Here is an 18,804-nt window from a genome sequence, read left to right as displayed (position 1 = left end):
AAGAGGCCAATAAACGGGGCACTTTCAGTGCGTCTTGTACCGACATCACACGGAAGGGTTTCCGCGATCAAGTGTGCGGGGGAGACATCGTTTTTCTTCGTTGGTATTTCCCCATGGATGATTCTCAACCGCTGGCGATTAGTTTACGCCATTTGTTGGGAAGCAGGACCCAGTAGGGGATCGAACTGTCTTTCAACCAGCTGCCCTTATCCTCTCTGTTTTCTGCTCACACAGCTCCTATCTGCATGACATATTCCGAGAACACAGCAATTCCTTTGGGTACTGTTCTAAGAATCTTGGTATCTAGGTATTGCGCCACTCCCCATTGTAATCAGATGTGTATAGAGCCTTGCAATACTCCAAATAGTCTGGATACCAGCCAGCATGTGTCCGGTCGATTACCGACACGACACGCGGCGGATCTGTGCGGGAAACTATGATGTTGCCGCGGTGCAAGTCTCCATGAGTGAACCTGATTGTTCCATCATCCGGCAAAAACTCCCGATAAGGGTCCTTGTATTTCAATGAATCGGGGAGCTGCTGTTGAGGCAATGCGGAAAACCAGTCATTAAACTCTTTGACGGTCGTGAATGGCCCCGCTGATGGCATCGCCTGGAAGACGTAGTCGAGTAAATATCGACGAGTGATAGATCCTACGATTCATGTCAGTAAACAAATTATAAAGACTAATGCATAGATTGCCTAGCATCCCACATGCCAATAAATGAGTCTGAAGGGTCTGGCTCAAGCTGCCGCAGAACCGCAACAATCTCCTTCAGCTGAGCACAAATCGATATTTTTCCTTGGTCGTTTAGGTGATCCCATCGATCATACAAGGTTTCTCCCTGAATAAGCTCCATGTAAATAAACACGCGACCCTCTTCTACTCTCCAGCCATACACCTCTGGAACAGGGACCTTTTCAGGAAGGGTTTTTCGCAGCATACGAAGGCATATAGCCTCTTCAACTACCACACAAGGACCGAACTTGACAATAAGCCCAAGATGCTCGAACTTGACTGGTTTGGATCGGGGGTTGATGCGGAAATCTGGCGAACACACGGCAACTTCAGTTGGAGTTGGAAGGTGTTTCTGACCCAGCTTGCTCGCGAAAAAGGAGGAGTCAAGGAAGTCCATCTCGGCCGCTGTCGCATCAGCGACCCATGGCGCTTGGATTTCAGGTCTGTCGGGCATTTGTGAGAAGGAATTATGCTCACTTGTGGTTTGAACTGACCCTGAAAGGAATGAGATTATTTAAGCAAGCAATTTGATGGGCGAAAGTCAATATATTCTATCTGCGGCGGTCTCGAAAATAAAGCATTTAATACTGGGTTGTGCAACTACAGGTGAGTGCTTAGGGAATAATAAGGTGCCAAACCGTGGATGTATTTCATTTATTTAGATATCCTCGAATTGGCTTTTTGGTTCATTCTACTTTTTTCTCCTACATGCTAGTAATAGTGAACAGAGATGAAAAACCGCCAGAGAAGAATGAAATGAACTGTGAATAATAATAAACAGGAGCTGATACAGAGCCAGTAGAGTTTTTGCGTTTATACAAAAATCCTCCAGGTCATTTATCTCAAAAGGGGCCGTACTCGCAGCGGGCCGTAGACGGAAGTGATGCAATATGCTATGGAGTTGGCCGATTGCACTCCAACCACTCCTTGTTCTAAATATCTCTTTATTTCCCCTCCCTCATTGTTTCTGTCCCTGAGAGCGACCAAAGGGGGAAATAAAAGCAACATCGGCGGCGCCTTTTGTAGGTTCCTCAAAGCGCCACCCATGTACAGAGTGCAGTACATCCACTTCATGCACGGCCTGTGAAACACTGAAGGAGGAGATTTTCAATACCCGTGGGCCCGAGGCAAACGCATTGAGATGATGATCATCCCCACTCAACTACCTTCATTGCTTCCCTGTGGGATCAGCGATTACCAGCCGTGTTGGGAGTTTGAATACCCCCGGGGATGGCAAAAAAGAGGAGGAATGTACCCATTTAAGGTCGAGTGGGAGGCTGCCTTCTCGTTGCGAAGCATAATTCTCCATCAGTGGCAGGATAAAATATTTAGTCGATTCTGTGGGCCCCTATTCTGCTACTTGGATAATTAGATGCGCTTCATCATTGCCGAAAGCGGCATGTATTTATCACATCTACGGGTACAAGGCAAGTTTGGAGATGATTCCCTTTTAAGTCATCAAGTAAACGGAGGCCTTGAAAAGGGATGAGACTGGCCGATTTAATTTATCTCGGTTCCTGGCTCATGCTTGGATTGAACTCTGCGCTAGGAAAAATATGTCGGTAGCCAGGTCCAGCATCACTTGTATGTAGAGCATGTCTATATGGACTGCAACTGCAGTACACAGCACGAAGAAGTCTCTATCGGCTATAGAAGATTAAATTTTTTTTTTTTTTTTTCCTCGTGCCTTTGCATCTACTGCACATGCATAGTATATATGCAGGGTAGACACCTGCTAAGTACCTCGTTGCATGAGATGGTACCATACATATTCCTTCCAGGGGAAATAATGAAGCATTGCGAATAGGTTCTTGCTCATATAGTCTCCGCCAGGATGCCATGTGATAAACATATATGGATTTTTATCATTTCCCGTTCATATGAGCATCGCGATAAAGGGTTGGGAAGGCAGGCTAGGGAAAAGCATCAAAGAAAGCATGCGAAAAAAGCGCCTGAAAGGATCCACACAGTTTTATACCAAGTACTAAACTTTCTGAATACCTGCAGTAATCAAGTAGGCTTTGCTGGAGAATAAGCATGCTGGATATACCTGTATTCAATAAACTGGGTTAAGCCAAGAAATTCAGAATGTATACCAATTTTAACCAGCCGTTGGAGCTCCTCTGTATGCTTCTTGAATATCGTTGAGCCCAACATTCTTGATCCTCGTCGCATGTAAGTCAGTCAGACAGGCAGGCAGGTGGGCAGCGCCATTATCGCGATAAGTAGATATGATCGAGTGTGCATTCCGGGATGTTCTCAAAAGCCTTTCTGGCTCCTTTGTTCCTTTCAGGCTAGTCGAGGATAAGGAGCTCCCAGGAGGTTGTCAATTCGATTGCGTTCCCCGCTGACTTGACATGGGTTGACGTCGCTATCTGATTTCTCGAACCTAGAAACCTTGGCTGACTGCCAGCTATAAGGATTTGGATTGTGTTACCTTTGCTTAGAATGCCCTGGCTGGAAGCTACGGGACATATAGCGACAGGAATACGGATACATATATTCGTCACGGGAATGTATTTGACCCAAGTAAATGTACACATATATATATTTCCCTCTCTTCTCAAACGTCAATGTCACCGGCTTCATCACACTGGCTGGCTTGGGAACAGCATAAGTAGATATAAAAAAACTAGTCCACGTGGAAACGGCCCGATTGAAAAGTATCCAATAACGTATAACAAGGCACTGTTCTGCCTTGTTTGCGTCTGTACGTTTATCACTCCAGATGATGATATGTCAAATGAGAGTAGACTCCACGATGGAAGTAAGGGTCAGCCGGGGTGTAGACTGAGCGGAACTGGAAACTATGGTGTCGGAAATTTTATTCGTTACTCAATTCTAGTCTCAGCATTCTAATAGTATGTACTGTACTTGCAGTTGATGTTCAGCGGGCAAATAATAGTTAGGGGGAGACAATCTAGTAAAATTTCGTAGTTATTGTGCACTGGATTACCATGCTCTTCCTTTCAATTTTCCCTCCGCGTGCAATTCGCACTGGTTAATTCTGCCTTTGGGACAGGATCTTCAACTGGCCAGTGATTGGGCTGTCTATCACGTAGATTCTTGACATGTTTCACCAGGTCTGCGGTAGAATTATATATATGGTCCATGGCAAATGTTTTCATTCAGAGTCAAGACTGACCTGGGCCAGTGCAAATAAAGTCATGGTGATTGTAGATGGATATTTTCGTTCTTCAATCCAGCCCCCAACTCGTAGTTTATTGGAACTATACTATCAGTTGCGTCTCAGACAGTCTCCGATGTCCACCAAGATGAACTGGGATAAAAGGACTGGGTGTATAGCGCCCGAGCCATCTAGTGAACCGCAGCCTTTCGGACCAAAGAGGACGTTATTTTTGCGTATATCTGAATGGGCGACGCAAGAGCTGTGGAGATGGAGAAGCGTCAGTGTTTACTCCTGATACTGAACTCCTATCTGATTTGGTGGAGTGACCGAATTCAGATAAGGGTTGGTAATTATGGAACCAGGTAGATGGCTAAGGATGGTTGGTATCAAGGCCTCTTCCATACCTTTTTTTTTTTTTTGGATGACAATGTTCTGCTAGCAGACAAAACACGGTTGGCCCTCTCATCGTTTTCCAGAGGGGAGCCCGAGACATAGCCACATAAGACACATGGAGTGGCATCAATCGGAGAGGGTTCATATAACTTGCTCACTTAAAGCGATGTGGACGACTTAGCCGAAAACCGCGCTCAACATGCATGGTATATGGACGAGGGAGACATTCTACTCAGAAGTGAGAAGCCGTCTGGAGCAAAGGTGGTTAAGATGAAAAAGAATGATCCGAACTCTTTGACGTCTGTGTCATTTTAACTTCTCAACCCATTTCGGTTGAGCCTCGAAGTCCTTCCTATCTTTTCCACCATATTTCTCAAACCGAAGTCCCTGAGTTCTGAAAAGAGAGTCGCTGCATCACCATACGAGTCGTGTGTGGTCCAGCCATCACGAGTCACAATTACTTCTACAGACCTCCAAAACTCTTGGACATCACTCCATCCGTTACCCTCCGTTACCATCCTTTGTGCGTGCTTGAAGCTCCTCCTCGGTAAAGCGAATCGGACAAACAAAGTTAAAGCCTAGCTTAGGCCAATGTCTGGAGTAAAAGTTAGGACATGGTCTCCCATACATCATAAACGGATTTTCTCTTTTTTGCTTAGGGGGATGTTTTAGGGGATGATACACTCACTTACATTTCTACGTTAATTAGTGACCCTCTTAGAGGAAGTAAATCGTCATCCCATGTGTTGTTGACGAAGGTTATAGGATCACACATCTTATCCTCCCTAGCTTTAAGCGAAGCATTTGGTCCAAACGAGGGTTGATCTTTGCTGTTTGTTGTTCATAAAGATAAAGAACAATAGAACTAGGGATCTGTTTCCCTAACCGGGACTTTTCATTTGGCACAAGATCCTTAAAATTCACTGGGAGCTTCAAAACACATCGCCATGATGATCAATGGGTCGTGGATGACGCCTTTCAAGAAACAGAGGCCCAGCCCAAGCCCCCTGCCAGTCAATGGCGCTGGTGATGTGACCGTTATCTACGAAGAGATTGCCGGAATGGAGATCGGTGTGCTAAATAGTAGGTGCGACGATATCCGGGGCGGCTGTTATGTTAGGGATTGGTTCGCGGGACTAATAGAGATTTCAATAACTGGTTCTTAGATCAGCTTCAAATCCATTTCAATGGGTTCAACAGGAGCTCGTACCAGCTGAAAGAAACTGAAAGAAGCTTGTTCTCGATCAATAGTAGATCTTTCATGATAACGATTCTATCTTCTAGGGGAAGGTGATCCCACACATCCTCTAGCTTTGTCCCAGGAGCTTCCTCCATGATGATGTATGTATTCTGCACTATCAATGTATAAATTCCAGGCATAAACCTGAGGAAGAGGTATCTGTAGGATGGTGCCAGCCTGCAGAACACATTAGTTGCTACACAACTGGCAAACCGCTGAAGTGAGGAATCTTACAAAATCCATTGTCGCCACTTCTGGTGCAGTGGTGTAGTATTTTGGCCCGTCAATAGGATGGGGGATTTTGGCAATTGCAGCAGACTCATTATCCATCGCCAGTCGAAAGGTTTTGTTGAAAGAGCCCTCTGCTATTGTGGCGGACATAAAGCTTGCGAAAGCAGAATTTTCAACCACCCCCTGAAAATTAGTAGCAAAACACTTTGCTCATTACATTTTGGTTACAAGTACAGGTTAGCAACAAGACTGTCTCTGAAGTTGGTTTCTGTCTGTCCCTATGATAAATCTCTCTAATTCATGGGTGACAAGAGGAGCTAACATCGCTGTTTGACATGCCATACAATCTGATTCGATTGTGAGGTCAAAGTTGTCCACTGGTCTGAGCCCGACATTCGGACGACGATGCACCTTTTCTTCTTCAATTGAATTGTATATGGCGGGTTGTCTCACTTGCAGCATCTATTGTCCGTCATTGGCATCGCCGAGAACAAGTTGCTTCAATGAAGCTGTCCACGGCGTGTTTTGGAGTTTTAAGACAAAGCAATTATGCCTAGGATGTCCTGACAGACAAACAACAGAGGCTCCCATTCTGACAATTCCTAAACGCATCTACAAACTAGGTTGTGGGTCGTAGCCTGTTGCCAAATGATAGCGGCATCATCAGCAGGAACGTTTTGACAGAAAGAAGTACCAACCCTTCCGCACGGACTAGGTGCTGCAGAATAACCGAGTGCAGAGCAGAAGACGACACAATCCTGTTTCCAAAGATCTCAAGAATAGACTCACACATTGGATGGCCAACCGTCCTATGTGGGGTCTAAATGATAGACTCTTTTAGGCCTGCAAATGGTCTAGCTGTAACACCGCATCAAAGGCTTTTAGGATACATAATATCGTAACCTCGCGCAACAGAGAAACGATAAGTATTCAACCCTACCTACTCTATTCCTTTGAGATATGGGATCTGAGTGACACAGATTCGGCAGAACGCGGCGAGCACGTCTCCAGGACAGTAAATGAGGAATGGTATCATCTCAAGCAACATCTAGAGTTGGAATCACGCGTAGTGAAACGGATGATGTATTTGTATGTATGGGAGAAAGTAAGACTCCACCCAAGATTGCACATATTTGTCCAGCGGATGATTTTATGGATTGGTTGTGGGCTCGGTAAAAAATCAAGAAAAACCCATATCCAACGAGGTTAAAACCGGCAGGGGACCTCCTTCGATATGTCTATGGGTCAACGACACGACCTTACACACTGTTCCACCTCCCTCTTTCAGCTACCCTCGTCTCTCATTCGATCTAGAGATTCCTTGAAGATTAATACTGTGTAACTGGATAAAATAATAAACGGGGTCTAAACGGGCGGCAGAGCGAACGCAAGGGCATTTAATGGCAAACAACCTCCACTCTTCTGCTGGGACCGGGGCCCTGGAATACGCACACATGGGGATGTTTAGAACACTGGACAAGTCTCCCTTTTTAGTTTTCTCGCTCGCCGTCATGTTTATTGTTTCAGTTTCTCGGTCAATTGTGCGATGAGTCCAGGTCGACCTTGATAGATGAGTTGGAAAAGGAATTAGAGCATCAGCAAATGCTTGTTTAGAAAACTAAAGAATGACAAATATCACTTGTATATATATTTGCACTTTAGCATGAAAAATAAGCAATGAAAAAGAAGGGAAAAACATTGGATTTTGGTCTCTTTTCTTCCTTTTTCTTCTCTTCTTTTCTTTTCTTTCACCAAGCAATTCAGAAGGATGAGCTAGATCTCATCATGGCTATTACCTTCCTCGGTCATTGCTAGTTCCCCGGACTTGGCTATCTTCACGGCATCCTTGGGTCGATCCCCGGGCTCTTTCTCGATATTTTGGATCTTATCGACGACCTCGTAGCCCTCGAGAACCTCGCCGAAGACGACGTGACGCCCATCGAGCCAGCTGCGGATTAAAAAAATTGTAAGTACATGCACTTGGAATGTTGGAGTTGTCAGGGCGCTGCATACCTAGTGACCGCAGTTGTGATGAAGAATTGAGAACCGTTGGTGTCCTTTCCCGCATTGGCCATACCTAAAAGGATATATATGTTAATTGATATCAACAGAAAGGACCCGTCTGGCTCCTGGCCTGGGATAACTTGACGTACTCAAAATGCCTTTCTTGGTGTGTCGCAGCTTGAAGTTCTCATCAGCGAACTTCTCGCCATAGATGGACTTTCCACCAGTACCTTTTGTCAATTATTAGTATGAAAATGTAGTATGGGTGCATTGTCTCTCGGGAAGGATCTCTACTGACCATCACCCTTGGTGAAATCGCCTCCTTGAATCATGAAGTCCTTAATAACTCGGTGGAAGGTAGAGCCTTCATAACCGAATCCCTTCTCGCCTGTGGCCAATGCGCTTCAGAGCAGTTAGCTTTACTGATCTTGGAATATTGACTGGACGGCAAATATGCCCCTTACCGGAAATTTTCCGTAGTCTGTCCACACACCAAGTTTACATGTTAGGTGAGCCAATAACCGTAACAATCCAAATGAGAAGTATAATGCAGTGTGATCTTCGCACCTTAGGGACTGTCTTCCCATAAAGTCCGACTACAATCCGGCCCATTGGCTTGTCTCCATGTTCAATATCGAAGTAAACCTATATCGAAGCATTAGTCCCACTACTCAACCTGGGGGAGTACTTAAAAACAAACCTTGTGGGTGATCTTGGGCCCTTTAGCCTCTGCATTCTTTCCAAGGAAGAGGATGATGCCCACGAAGACTAGAGAGGCAAGGAAGAAAAGACGCTTCAAAGGCGCCATGGTTACAATAATCTAGGTACAAATAAGAAGGAAAACAAGAACGAGGCCAGCTTGCCATCTCCAGTTTATTTACCTGTGCTAGCACGAACACTATGCTATTAGTAGTAATTATGGCGTATCCTCCGGGTCAATGTTGTTCCGCAGATAAATCCACCTCCATCATTTGACGAAACATCCAGGACGCAATTGTGCTGCGGTATCGACACCAACAACTAGCTGTTGCCGATAGCCAAAATGGTAAGTAAATCACGTCTTCTTGCATTCTCGCCAACTCAATTGCCCACTCCAAACGCTGCTAATACGTTCTCAAAGGTCTTCATTCTCGGCATCAACTTCCCCGAGCGACAGCTCGTCAAGGCAAGCAAACCCAACTGCCCGCACTATCCTGCTCAGTAACCTCCTCAAATGGGACCGTCTAATATATATATATATATATATTTAAAAAAGTCACTATAATCTAACTCCAGGAAACAGCAAGCGCTCCAATCCTTCTTCGGCATCGGTCCCCTGACATGTAACAAGCTCATGGCCCGCTTCTACGTGCACGAGACAGCGAAAATCGGTGATCTAGCGAACAAACAGGTCCTCAGTTTGACAGCAGCATTATCGGAAATGAAGATTGAAAACGACCTCAGACGACAGATCTTGGATGATATTCGACGTTTAAAGGATACTGGGACGGTTCGGGGCAGGAGACATGCGCTGGGCTTGCCGGTTCGCGGACAAAATACAAGGTCACAGGTATGGATTATATGCTATTATTCTTGGTTCTTTTTTTGGGCTCTCCGTTTGAATTTTATTGGCCTTTGGCATGCGTAGACGGGCAGCGCAGTTTAAGACATGGGCGGGATCTTTTACTAATTGCTAACGATGGTTTATAGATCAAAACGGCGATCAAACTAAATAAGTTGGACAGAAGGCTTGGGCTCAAGGGTCCAAGGTAATAAATTATATGGGACGTCTCTTTCTTATTTGGATATATTGTATGTTATATGTGGGGTCTTGTAAATGGCGTTTAAAATTCTCAATTGTATACTATAACATAGATTTGGGAAAATAGAAAAAATTAGTTTCTGGGGATTAATGACAACTTAATTGTGTACATCTAGAGAATAAAATAGAAGGAAGGAGCCCTTCATGAAGAGCATAAACTCCAAAATATTTTAACACTTGTTCTCATTGCCCACTCATCTTCCTAGGAGGGAACAGGCGGGCAAACTATCTATCACTGCCTCCGTTCGGCAATACCCCTTCGCCCCTATTAATCTGTATCATTTTATCCTCCCCACTACTAACGATCCCCACAGACTTATCCCAGCAAACATCAAACACCTTGACACCCTCCCCGCCAACACGCTTTCCAGCACCTCCCACGCTCTTCCTTGGGATCGAATAGATGCTCTCACCCATAACCCCGTCTTTGTCTGTCCTGGTTGACCGCACATCCCATATCCGACATGTACCATCGTGGCTACCACTAATCAATCCATATGTACTATCAGGATCGCGAGCCAGACAAACGACGGCATTCGTATGGCCTCTGAGCGTTAGTGCTGAGACCGTTGTCGCTGAGGCGCGCGGGTCTATTAGTGTGATATGTCTAGCGGAGGTCCCTGAGGCAAGAAGGCTGAGCTCAGGCATATGTGAGACTGATAGGAGCGAGTGGGAGGCCGTACGTGTGTCGACTAGGGTGCCGGTGACCAGATCCCAGGTGCGCAGCGAATGGTCCCATGACGTGGAGTAGCCGACAGTAGGGTCCTTCGCATCAAATATAGCAGCGGAGACAGGGGCGGTATGCGACTTGAATAACGCGAGTGGGCCACGTTGCGGAACGGAAACGGACGAATTGAGCTTTCGTCTCTTCGAGCTTCGGGAGGTATTTGATGGGAGCAGGCTTTCAGGAGCTGCGGGGTTTTCTGATTTTCTGGTCGACCAGAATCCTACCGAATGGTCCGCTGAGGCAGAGAGGATACGATGTGATTGCGCATGCATGGATATTGAATCCACGCTGCCTTTATGCCCATATAGTTCCAGTTGTGGAGTAATCGAAGCTGAGAATCCGTCTTCGCTTTCAGTGTATTTCCACAATCGCACTGTACGGTCAAGCCCGGACGATATTATTTGGCTTGGCGAGACCATTCTCGCGCACTTGACTGAAGCCGTATGTCCCCCTTCGCGTGCAGCTGGCGATAAAGCAATTGTCTCTGAAGACATGTTCCACATTCTCAATAATCCGTCATAGCTTGCCGATAATATCCTCTCCTGGCCTGCATTTACTCGAGATTTGCTTCCAGCTATCGAGGTGTCCGAAAGGACATCCACGGCGCTCACCCAGTCATCGTGAAGGAAAGAAGCGACATGCAACGGCGGAACGAGCGCACGAACATACTCGACGTCGAGTGTTGTCTCAGCCGAAATACCATTTGCTGTTAAATACTCGTCGATAGACGTTCGTAGGTATGTTCCGTTTATTAAAAACTCGAATGGAATTGGCTTCTCGGATTCCAGCAGGTTGTTCACCAGAGTCGATAGAGCGTATCGGCGTAGACCTTCCGTGGGGCAAAATCACACACAACACACAAAGCATTAGTCAAAATGGTGCTAATTCACAAGAGATCAGGTGTAGTTTTGCGCAAGAACGTACCGGTAGGCACTAGAATTGGCCCGGTGCTTTCTGGAAGTGCTATGTCTTCATGCCGCGAAGTGAGTTTTAGGCGTACTTGTCTCTGGGGTTTCTGCGACGTGGCTGTGCTAGCATCAAGGGGGCCATCCTCTAGCCCGTCCATTTTTCGAAATATACGTAATAACAAGGCCTACTTCCCAGCTTTCCAGTATGTATATGTTTTCCTTGCAACTGTCTCAAAGTTATGCGGAGTTTAGTCGTGTGGGATTTTTTTTTACGGTGGCCGGAACGGCAAAGAGTGCAAATCCAGCGAACGCATCCTAATCCCGCCAACAGAAGCTTCAATGGAGAAACCTCCAGGGCCAAAAGACAAATAAATGAGAATACAATAAGCTTAAACGAAGTCTGACTGAGGAACAATCGTCCGTTAAATTAATTATGAATACATTATCTATGTCGATATTCATTAAGCCTTGCGAATTTCAGCAATTGCTCTTCTCCGATGGTCTGAATCCGCAAAAAGCGCCCTAATCAGGTCGGTTACCTCCTCCGATGAAAACTCGAGTTTCAATTCACCTTCCTTCCATAGGTATTTGATGTCCGCTAATGAGCTTTCCAGGATATTTATCAGATACTGGAATTTTAGCCAGTTCCGGACATATAACGCTGTCATGGGAACAACCTCCGCTTGTCCACTCGCCATATCTTGACCAGGTTTAGATTCCGGAAGAAACAGATCCTCGAGTTTAGAAATCTGGTTGCAAAATTCAGTAAGTCGTTGTGATTCAGCATCTGAAATATCGCTCAAGTCCTCGATATCGAGAATCATTTTGTTAATGACGGTTGAGAGCAATGAACCGACGGATTGGAGAAGTGCGGACGGTGACAGGATAGACTGCCATTCTTTATGAACATGTCGCATTCGATCAACTGTTGCGCTGACTGCGTTTTCACATTCCCCTAGGTATGGCTGCACTGCGCAGCTGTCAAATCCTTGGCTCCCATCCAGCAGATCGGACAATACTGTGCGTTGCGAATGCATTTCCTTGCTGTAGGCAATCTTCCCAAATCGTTCGAGAGTTTCAACATCGGGTTGTAATCTGGAGAGATTATGTGTCTCCATCAACAACCGCAGCTGTTCGGCAAAATACATGCTGTCATTGTACAAGAACATTTGGCCGCCACTGAACCTTTGAGAGTAAAACATGGGTGCCAAGGCCTTGAACATCGCAATGACTAAAGTGGGGAATGAGAGCAGAGCTGGGCCGGACGAAGCGATAGGAATATTTGAATATCTTTTGGATAGGATAATTAGAAACAAGATCGATTCTAGAATAGAATTGGACCAACTTACTCGGCTGATGCCAGCTTCTCGGAATCTGAGATTTGGTTCAAAATTATCCTCATGATGGAATCCGGTATGTCCGTGATAGTGTAGAACTCGCTTAATGTAACTTCTCGAAGAGGGGAATCTTTTCCGTCTCCATGGCCTCCATTCATATGAGCTGAAGCTTGATTCCCAGAACCAGATGCTTCCGGAGGAAGGCCCGCACTCTCGTCTTCGTCACCCCAGCCCCAAGCGTCTTCGTCTCCATCTCCTTCTATGGCCGGCTTATTTTGCTCCTCTGGTTCTTGCGTATCAGGCTCGTCAAGGCCCCAAGCGCTAAAATCATCCTCCTCCTGGCTGACAGGTTCCTTTTGAGTGTTGGCGTCGTTGCTTTCTTCATTGTCACTGGCCCATCCAGCATTCCAATCGTCAGAATTTTGAGCAAATACTTTGTCCTTTTGAGACACCTGTTCTGTTTCTACCCTTTCCACCTTACGCGTCTCACCCGGGCTGGCACATAATGCAACCCTGACTTCATCCAGAGATTTGATTCGTCGTTGATTGAGCCATATTCGAGGTATTTGTTGCGTGAACGACGCTAATTCAGTGGACCCGGAGCAGCCAAGTCCATCTAAAGCTTGTTGGAATTTAAGGGTATGGTCCAATATCACCTGAAATTCTCCCATCCCGTCAACGCTTGCGGGAATGGAAGGTAACAACTTCTTCGAAACGAGGGATGAAATCATCGGTGGGGCTAGCTTCGCATTCAAGAGATCTGTGATCGTAGCTGGTAGGTATTCCCGAAGATATTTTAAAAACAGTATGAGGTTATTAAAAATGTCAACGGGTTTTGCGTTAGAAGGTTGGGGCAGCAGTCGAATCGAACCTCCATCACGCGAGATGGTCAAGGCTTTTGCTGCTCCAGGTGGTAAGAGAGCTGGATCTAAGATATAAGAATAAATATCGCGATACAATGAATCCACAATGAAGTCTAGCATGTCCAACTTTGTAAGGGTGGTGAGAACCTTGCCTAGGCTGCAAGGGGATTCTGCTTGCGAAATCAGTCAAAATAAGTTAGTAGAGGAAGGAAAGGTGGCATAATAGACGCACCAGAATTGCCAGTAACGACGGTCATTTGGCCCAATTTGGAGTCAATCTTAACCAACGAATTCCATTTTTGCTGTGCGGTAGACACAAGGGCAGTGCGCAAACCTGTCACATTTCCAGACAGTACACGGAGGACAGGAGTAGTCGGGGGCAGACCCGTAGTCTTCATTAGCATCTCAATCTCTTCAAAAAGTCCAGTCGCAGTTTCCAAATCATCCTGCTCAATCGCCATCTGTACAGAAGATATGCGATAGTCGATAGTTCGGACGTCCTCCAGGTTTCTCGCCAGGATCTCGTTGAAAGTGATCTCGTTCTCCAGCAGCTCAACCTTCTTAGAAGCATCCATAACCTGACTTTGAAGCTGCTGCCCAATTTCATGTTGTCGAACAATCTCCCTCGCCGCCGACCTTGACCGCTCAATGTCCTCATGGAGCTGTTTCGCCTGGGATATCCATCCATCCACGTTTGACGCTGTTTCTCGGCTAAGAGAGGCGATTTCGTTCTAGTAGAAGAAGGTTAGAATTAGGACTCATGGCATCAACTGTTGTCCAGCGAGTTCATATGGAGTTCTACCTCAACCTCCTCTCTTGCTCTGCATATCTGTTGGAGCTCCTTAGCAGCTGCGGTAGAGTCAAATTCCGCGGAAACAATGCTTTCTTCCTCGGGGAACGATCCATCGGTCAGAAAATTGTAAATAGCTCGACAGGTAGCCTCATCGGAGATCTTTGGGGCCATTTCGAAGCGTCTGGGCACTGCCTGCTGTACTGGGTGAACCAGGAGCTGGCGGTGCTGGCATGCGGAAAGCAACTCGGTTGTGCGATCACCAACAACACACTCCGGAGTAAATGTCAACGGGTAGCTGCGTGTGAATTATAAACGAACAAAAAAACTCATGGTTCGAAGCTCTCGTTAATTGGCTTTGCTCTCCGTAATAGATTGCTGGCTACTTAAATCCACCAGTGTCTCTCAGTGGATCTCAAATGCCAAGGCTTGGATCCTCACTTTATTGGTTTTGATATTAATATCACGATAAGCCCGAGCCTCGTGTGGGAACTGTTCAAATACTCAACAACACACAGTTCCCAGGTTGACTATTTTGAACTTCTTTGTATGTTCATATTCTTACACAAGAGGTGCGGGCTCTTTTGCCTACTGGGTAACATTTAGGGAAGTTCAATCAACTACTCCCCCGCTATTCAACGAAAAAGCCTTTCCTCTCCGACACGAATTGAATAAAAGGCGCAGTGTCTTCCTTTGTTAGCAAAACTCCCTGGAGTACGATCGTTAATGTGAGTTTATAAAAGAGTGTGTCCCTGGAATGTTGAGTAGTACTATCTGATCCTACCTACACCCCCAATTGCCAACTCTGATGTCCCTGGATCTGGGCCTCAAATACCCTCTATATACTATCAACCTGAACATGTCTGATTTTCCCCCGCTGAACCCATAACTGATTTCCTCTTCTGGTTATCCTTGTCCTCGTGTTGGTGAATTTCGCTGCAAAGCTGTCTCCGTCCTGCTACACTCATAGCATTGAGCTATAATGTGCGTTTGCGGCATCCCCTGCAGCTTCAAACGGGACGGATGATGGCATTACTTGCAATACCTCTTGTCATGTTTTGTTATTGGGTTTAGTTAAATTTGTATTCATGATAACGGATCCATCGAGGGTTGCGCTGACAGCTGTTAGTGCTCGAAACGACCATTCTTTCCGAATTATTACAACAACCCTCACTCCAGAAGGCTAGTGTCTCGAGCCAAAATGGCTTCCCCTGAGAAAAAGAATTATTTTCAACTTCTGCAAAGGTTTAAGCCAGATTATTCTCCCAACTACTTCACCCAGTATGAATCCGAGAGGACGGGAATGAAGGTGGTGGTCATTGACCAGAAAGGCCCAAAGGTTTCGGGGTATTTTGTTCTTGCCACAGAGATTCTTGATGATTCTGGTGCACCTCACACTTTAGAGCATCTTTGCTTTATGGGATCTAGAAACTATCAATACAAAGGGTTCCTTGATAAGCTTGCTACTAGAGCCTATTCCCATACAAATGCCTGGACTTCTACAGACCACACCGCATACACGTTGTATACTGCGGGCTGGGCTGGATTTGCACAAATTCTGCCCGTCTACCTTGAGCATATCATTGATCCCACTTTAACGGATGCCGGATGCTATACTGAAGTGTACCATGTTGACGGTACGGGCAATGATGCAGGTGTGGTCTATTCGGAAATGCAGGGCGTACAGAATAAATCATCTGAATTGATAGATTTGAAATGCCGACGCCTGCTGTATCCAGAAGGCATTGGCTTCCGTTACGAAACTGGTGGAATGATGGAACAACTCCGGGTTTTGACAGCCGAACGTATCCGTGAATTCCACAGGAAGATGTATCAGCCGAAAAACCTCTGCCTAATCATTACGGGAGAAGTTGACCACGACAACATGTTGCAAATTCTGAATGTATTTGAGAGCACGGTCCTTGACGTGATCCCAAGCCCTAATGACCCCTTCAGAAGACCCTGGATGGAATCGCAACCAATACCCCCTCTAGAGAGGTCGATTGTAGAGAAAGTTGAATTCCCCGAAGCAGATGAATCTTTCGGCGAGATTGAGATTCGATTTCTTGGTCCGGATTGCAGTGATACCCTCCTTAGTGAGTGCTCTACAAATATCCCTTCTCGGCATTGCAGCTAACTATCTATAGGTGATGCGCTCGATGTGGTTCTTCTCTATCTTGCGGGTTCCTCCGCGACGATCCTTGAAAACACCCTTGTGGAGAAAGAACATCTCACAAGCGCTGTGTATTACTCCACATCCCAGACGCCTCGAACCGAAATCTCTTTCACCCTCACCAGCGTAGCCACCGAAAAGCTTGAGCAGGTCGAGCGGCGCTTCTTTGAGGTGTTAAAAGAGGCCATGCAAAACGAGATTGATGTGGAATATATGCAGGAGTGTGTGCGAAGGCAACGTCGGAGCTGGAAATTCTCCACTGAGTCCTCGGTCTCCCCTTTTGCGCACTATGTAATCTGCGATTTCTTGTTCGGCAAGCGGGATGGCTCTACTCTTCGCCACGTTGCAAGTCTTCACGAGTACGATGAGTTGGAAAAGTGGCACGACCACCAATGGCGCGCGTTCATCAAACAATGGATATCCGAGGCCCCCCATGTGTCAATACTAGGAGTGCCGTCCTCCAAACTTGCCACCAAATTGAAGGAGGACGAACAATCCAGAATCGCAGAACGGAAGAGAGCTCTTGGAGAGGAAGGCCTAAAAAAATTAGCAGAAAAGTTGGAGGAGGCCAAGGCCGCAAACGACAAGCCTATACCTCAGGGAGAACTGACCAAATTCGAAATTCCTGGGGTGGAATCCATTCCTTTCATCAAGACAACAACAGCAAAATCGGGACTTGCTCTTAGCACCGGTCGTCCTAATAACCGAATTCAACAACTGGTCGATGCGGATGCGCCGGATTCGCCTTTGTTCATTCATTTTGAGCACGTCGCCAGCAACTTCATCCAGATCTTCCTGAATATCTCAACCACATCTGTGCCAGCAGAACTGCGTCCGCTTCTAGCCGTATACATGCAAGCCTACTTCAACCTTCCTGTTCTTCGAAATGGAGAAAAAATTCCCTTTGAGCAAGTCATTGTCGAACTGGAGCAGGACACAGTTTCATATAATATGGACATTGGGCATCATAACCCTGAGATGCTCGTCATTAGCTTCCAAGCGGAACCAGACAAGTATGATGCTATCATATCCTACATCACCGAACTTTCATGGGAATCTATATTTGACGTGGAGCGGTTGAAGGCCATCACTACTCGGTTGCTCTCTGATGTTCCAGATGCTAAGCGGAATGGGAGTCGTATGGTAGATGCGGTGCAAACGATGGTCTCACACACCCAGGAGTCAATTGTCCGTGCCATGACACCTCTAACTAGAGCTTTATATCTGAAACGTACCAAACGCCAGCTTGAGCAAAACCCTGAAATCGTTGTGGCCCGAATGGAAATCATTAGGAAGCAGCTCTTCCGATTCGAAAATTTCCGAATATTTGTCATCGCAGATATGGATAAACTGCGCAACCCTTCATCATCGTGGGGGCCATTCGTCAGTCGACTGGATGTTACTCAGCCACTCAGTCCGATCATACAACTACGAGATCGTCTGAAAGATGTGGCCAAAAACCCGGGGACCATGGCGCATATCGTTCCGATGACGACCATTGACTCCTCCTTTGTACTCACCAGCGCCAAGGGTCTGGACTCCTACAACCATCCCAAACTCCCGGCCCTTATGGTGACCATTGCCTATATGAATGCGGTGGAAGGGCCATTGTGGGTAGCTATCCGCGGCACGGGGCTGGCTTATGGCTCTCGATTCCTACACGACGTGGATACCGGGCTTCTCCAATTTCAAGTGTACCGATCCCCCAATGTATACAGGGCCTTTGAGGAGGGAAAGAAAATTGTCGAAAACCATTTGTCTGGGGCGGAACAGTTCGACCCACATATGGCCCTCGAGGGCGCCATCAGCAGCATCGTGCTTGATTTCGTCAATGAGGAGACAACGCAAGCTAGTACGGCACTGGCCAGTTTTGTCCGGCAGGTCATCCGGGGATTGCCCAGTGACTACCAGGAGAAGCTACTGCGGAAAGTTAGGGAAATTGGTATTGAGGAGATCAAGGAGATTTTAAGGGATTTTATCTTGCCCCTTTTTACTCCTGGCAAGTCTGATATCATAGTTGCTTGCGGTAGGGTGCTTGAAGAGGTGAGAAATAGATGTTCTGTTATTCTTCCTTCTGCCTGCTTTTTTACTTTCTTACTTGTTCACGTTTATAAATGTCTAGGATATAAATTTATACTGACCATTTCTAAAGACTATCAAGAGGGGCTTCGAAGGTGTTGGATACAAACCGGAAGTGCGCAGTCTGAAATTTTTTGAGGATGACTATGGATTGAAGCTCGAGGGAGGCGAAGACGACGAGGATGAGGATGAGGATGAGGACGAGGAAGCCGAAGAATCGGGGAGTGATGACAGCATGGACAACGATGATGAAATGGCAAATTGACATTTACTTATTGCATGAGACTCTGAGTAGACTTCAACGTTACAGGGGAATCATAGATGCGACTGGCACCGGCTATATTGTTTTCAACGCAAGAATAAATGCATAGATAGCTGTCTACGGATTC

General features: G+C 46.2%; 7 protein-coding genes across 7 annotated transcripts; 2 read left to right on the top strand and 5 right to left on the bottom strand.

The window, feature by feature from the left end:
- Positions 1 to 303: 303 nt before the first annotated feature.
- HCAG_04217 (predicted protein) lies at positions 304 to 1,193 on the bottom strand (the record flags this gene model as incomplete). Its single annotated transcript, XM_001540327.1, has 2 exons — positions 304 to 653; positions 719 to 1,193. 2 exons carry the CDS (start codon positions 1,191 to 1,193, stop codon positions 304 to 306), a joined length of 825 nt encoding a protein of 274 aa, XP_001540377.1.
- Positions 1,194 to 5,194: 4,001 nt separating this feature from the next.
- On the bottom strand, positions 5,195 to 5,883 carry HCAG_04216 (predicted protein; the record flags this gene model as incomplete). Its single annotated transcript, XM_001540326.1, has 3 exons — positions 5,195 to 5,338; positions 5,563 to 5,679; positions 5,737 to 5,883. 3 exons carry the CDS (start codon positions 5,881 to 5,883, stop codon positions 5,195 to 5,197), a joined length of 408 nt encoding a protein of 135 aa, XP_001540376.1.
- Positions 5,884 to 7,351: 1,468 nt separating this feature from the next.
- On the bottom strand, positions 7,352 to 8,545 carry HCAG_04215 (peptidyl-prolyl cis-trans isomerase A; the record flags this gene model as incomplete). Its single annotated transcript, XM_001540325.1, has 8 exons — positions 7,352 to 7,371; positions 7,530 to 7,681; positions 7,747 to 7,810; positions 7,887 to 7,967; positions 8,036 to 8,139; positions 8,202 to 8,218; positions 8,305 to 8,382; positions 8,438 to 8,545. 8 exons carry the CDS (start codon positions 8,543 to 8,545, stop codon positions 7,352 to 7,354), a joined length of 624 nt encoding a protein of 207 aa, XP_001540375.1.
- A 525-nt stretch (positions 8,546 to 9,070) lies between these two features.
- On the top strand, positions 9,071 to 9,489 carry HCAG_04214 (putative mitochondrial 37S ribosomal protein SWS2; the record flags this gene model as incomplete). The annotated part of the gene is made up of 2 exons (XM_001540324.1): positions 9,071 to 9,286; positions 9,427 to 9,489. The coding sequence occupies 2 exons, from the start codon at positions 9,071 to 9,073 to the stop codon at positions 9,487 to 9,489; spliced, it is 279 nt and encodes a 92-aa protein (XP_001540374.1).
- A 274-nt stretch (positions 9,490 to 9,763) lies between these two features.
- On the bottom strand, positions 9,764 to 11,331 carry HCAG_04213 (conserved hypothetical protein; the record flags this gene model as incomplete). The annotated part of the gene is made up of 2 exons (XM_001540323.1): positions 9,764 to 11,094; positions 11,190 to 11,331. The coding sequence occupies 2 exons, from the start codon at positions 11,329 to 11,331 to the stop codon at positions 9,764 to 9,766; spliced, it is 1,473 nt and encodes a 490-aa protein (XP_001540373.1).
- A 303-nt stretch (positions 11,332 to 11,634) lies between these two features.
- On the bottom strand, positions 11,635 to 14,337 carry HCAG_04212 (predicted protein; the record flags this gene model as incomplete). Its single annotated transcript, XM_001540322.1, has 5 exons — positions 11,635 to 12,463; positions 12,523 to 13,282; positions 13,382 to 13,546; positions 13,606 to 14,104; positions 14,176 to 14,337. The coding sequence occupies 5 exons, from the start codon at positions 14,335 to 14,337 to the stop codon at positions 11,635 to 11,637; spliced, it is 2,415 nt and encodes an 804-aa protein (XP_001540372.1).
- A 1,027-nt stretch (positions 14,338 to 15,364) lies between these two features.
- HCAG_04211 (conserved hypothetical protein) lies at positions 15,365 to 18,680 on the top strand (the record flags this gene model as incomplete). The annotated part of the gene is made up of 3 exons (XM_001540321.1): positions 15,365 to 16,259; positions 16,311 to 18,379; positions 18,489 to 18,680. 3 exons carry the CDS (start codon positions 15,365 to 15,367, stop codon positions 18,678 to 18,680), a joined length of 3,156 nt encoding a protein of 1,051 aa, XP_001540371.1.
- Between the last annotated feature and the right edge of the window lie 124 nt (positions 18,681 to 18,804).

Source organism: Histoplasma capsulatum, genomic scaffold, assembly GCF_000149585.1.
Source record: "Histoplasma capsulatum NAm1 scaffold_4 genomic scaffold, whole genome shotgun sequence".
Classification (NCBI taxonomy): Eukaryota; Fungi; Ascomycota; class Eurotiomycetes; order Onygenales; family Ajellomycetaceae; genus Histoplasma; species Histoplasma mississippiense.
Note: the sequence above shows the minus strand (reverse complement) of the source record. Positions and strands in the feature narration are given on the sequence as shown.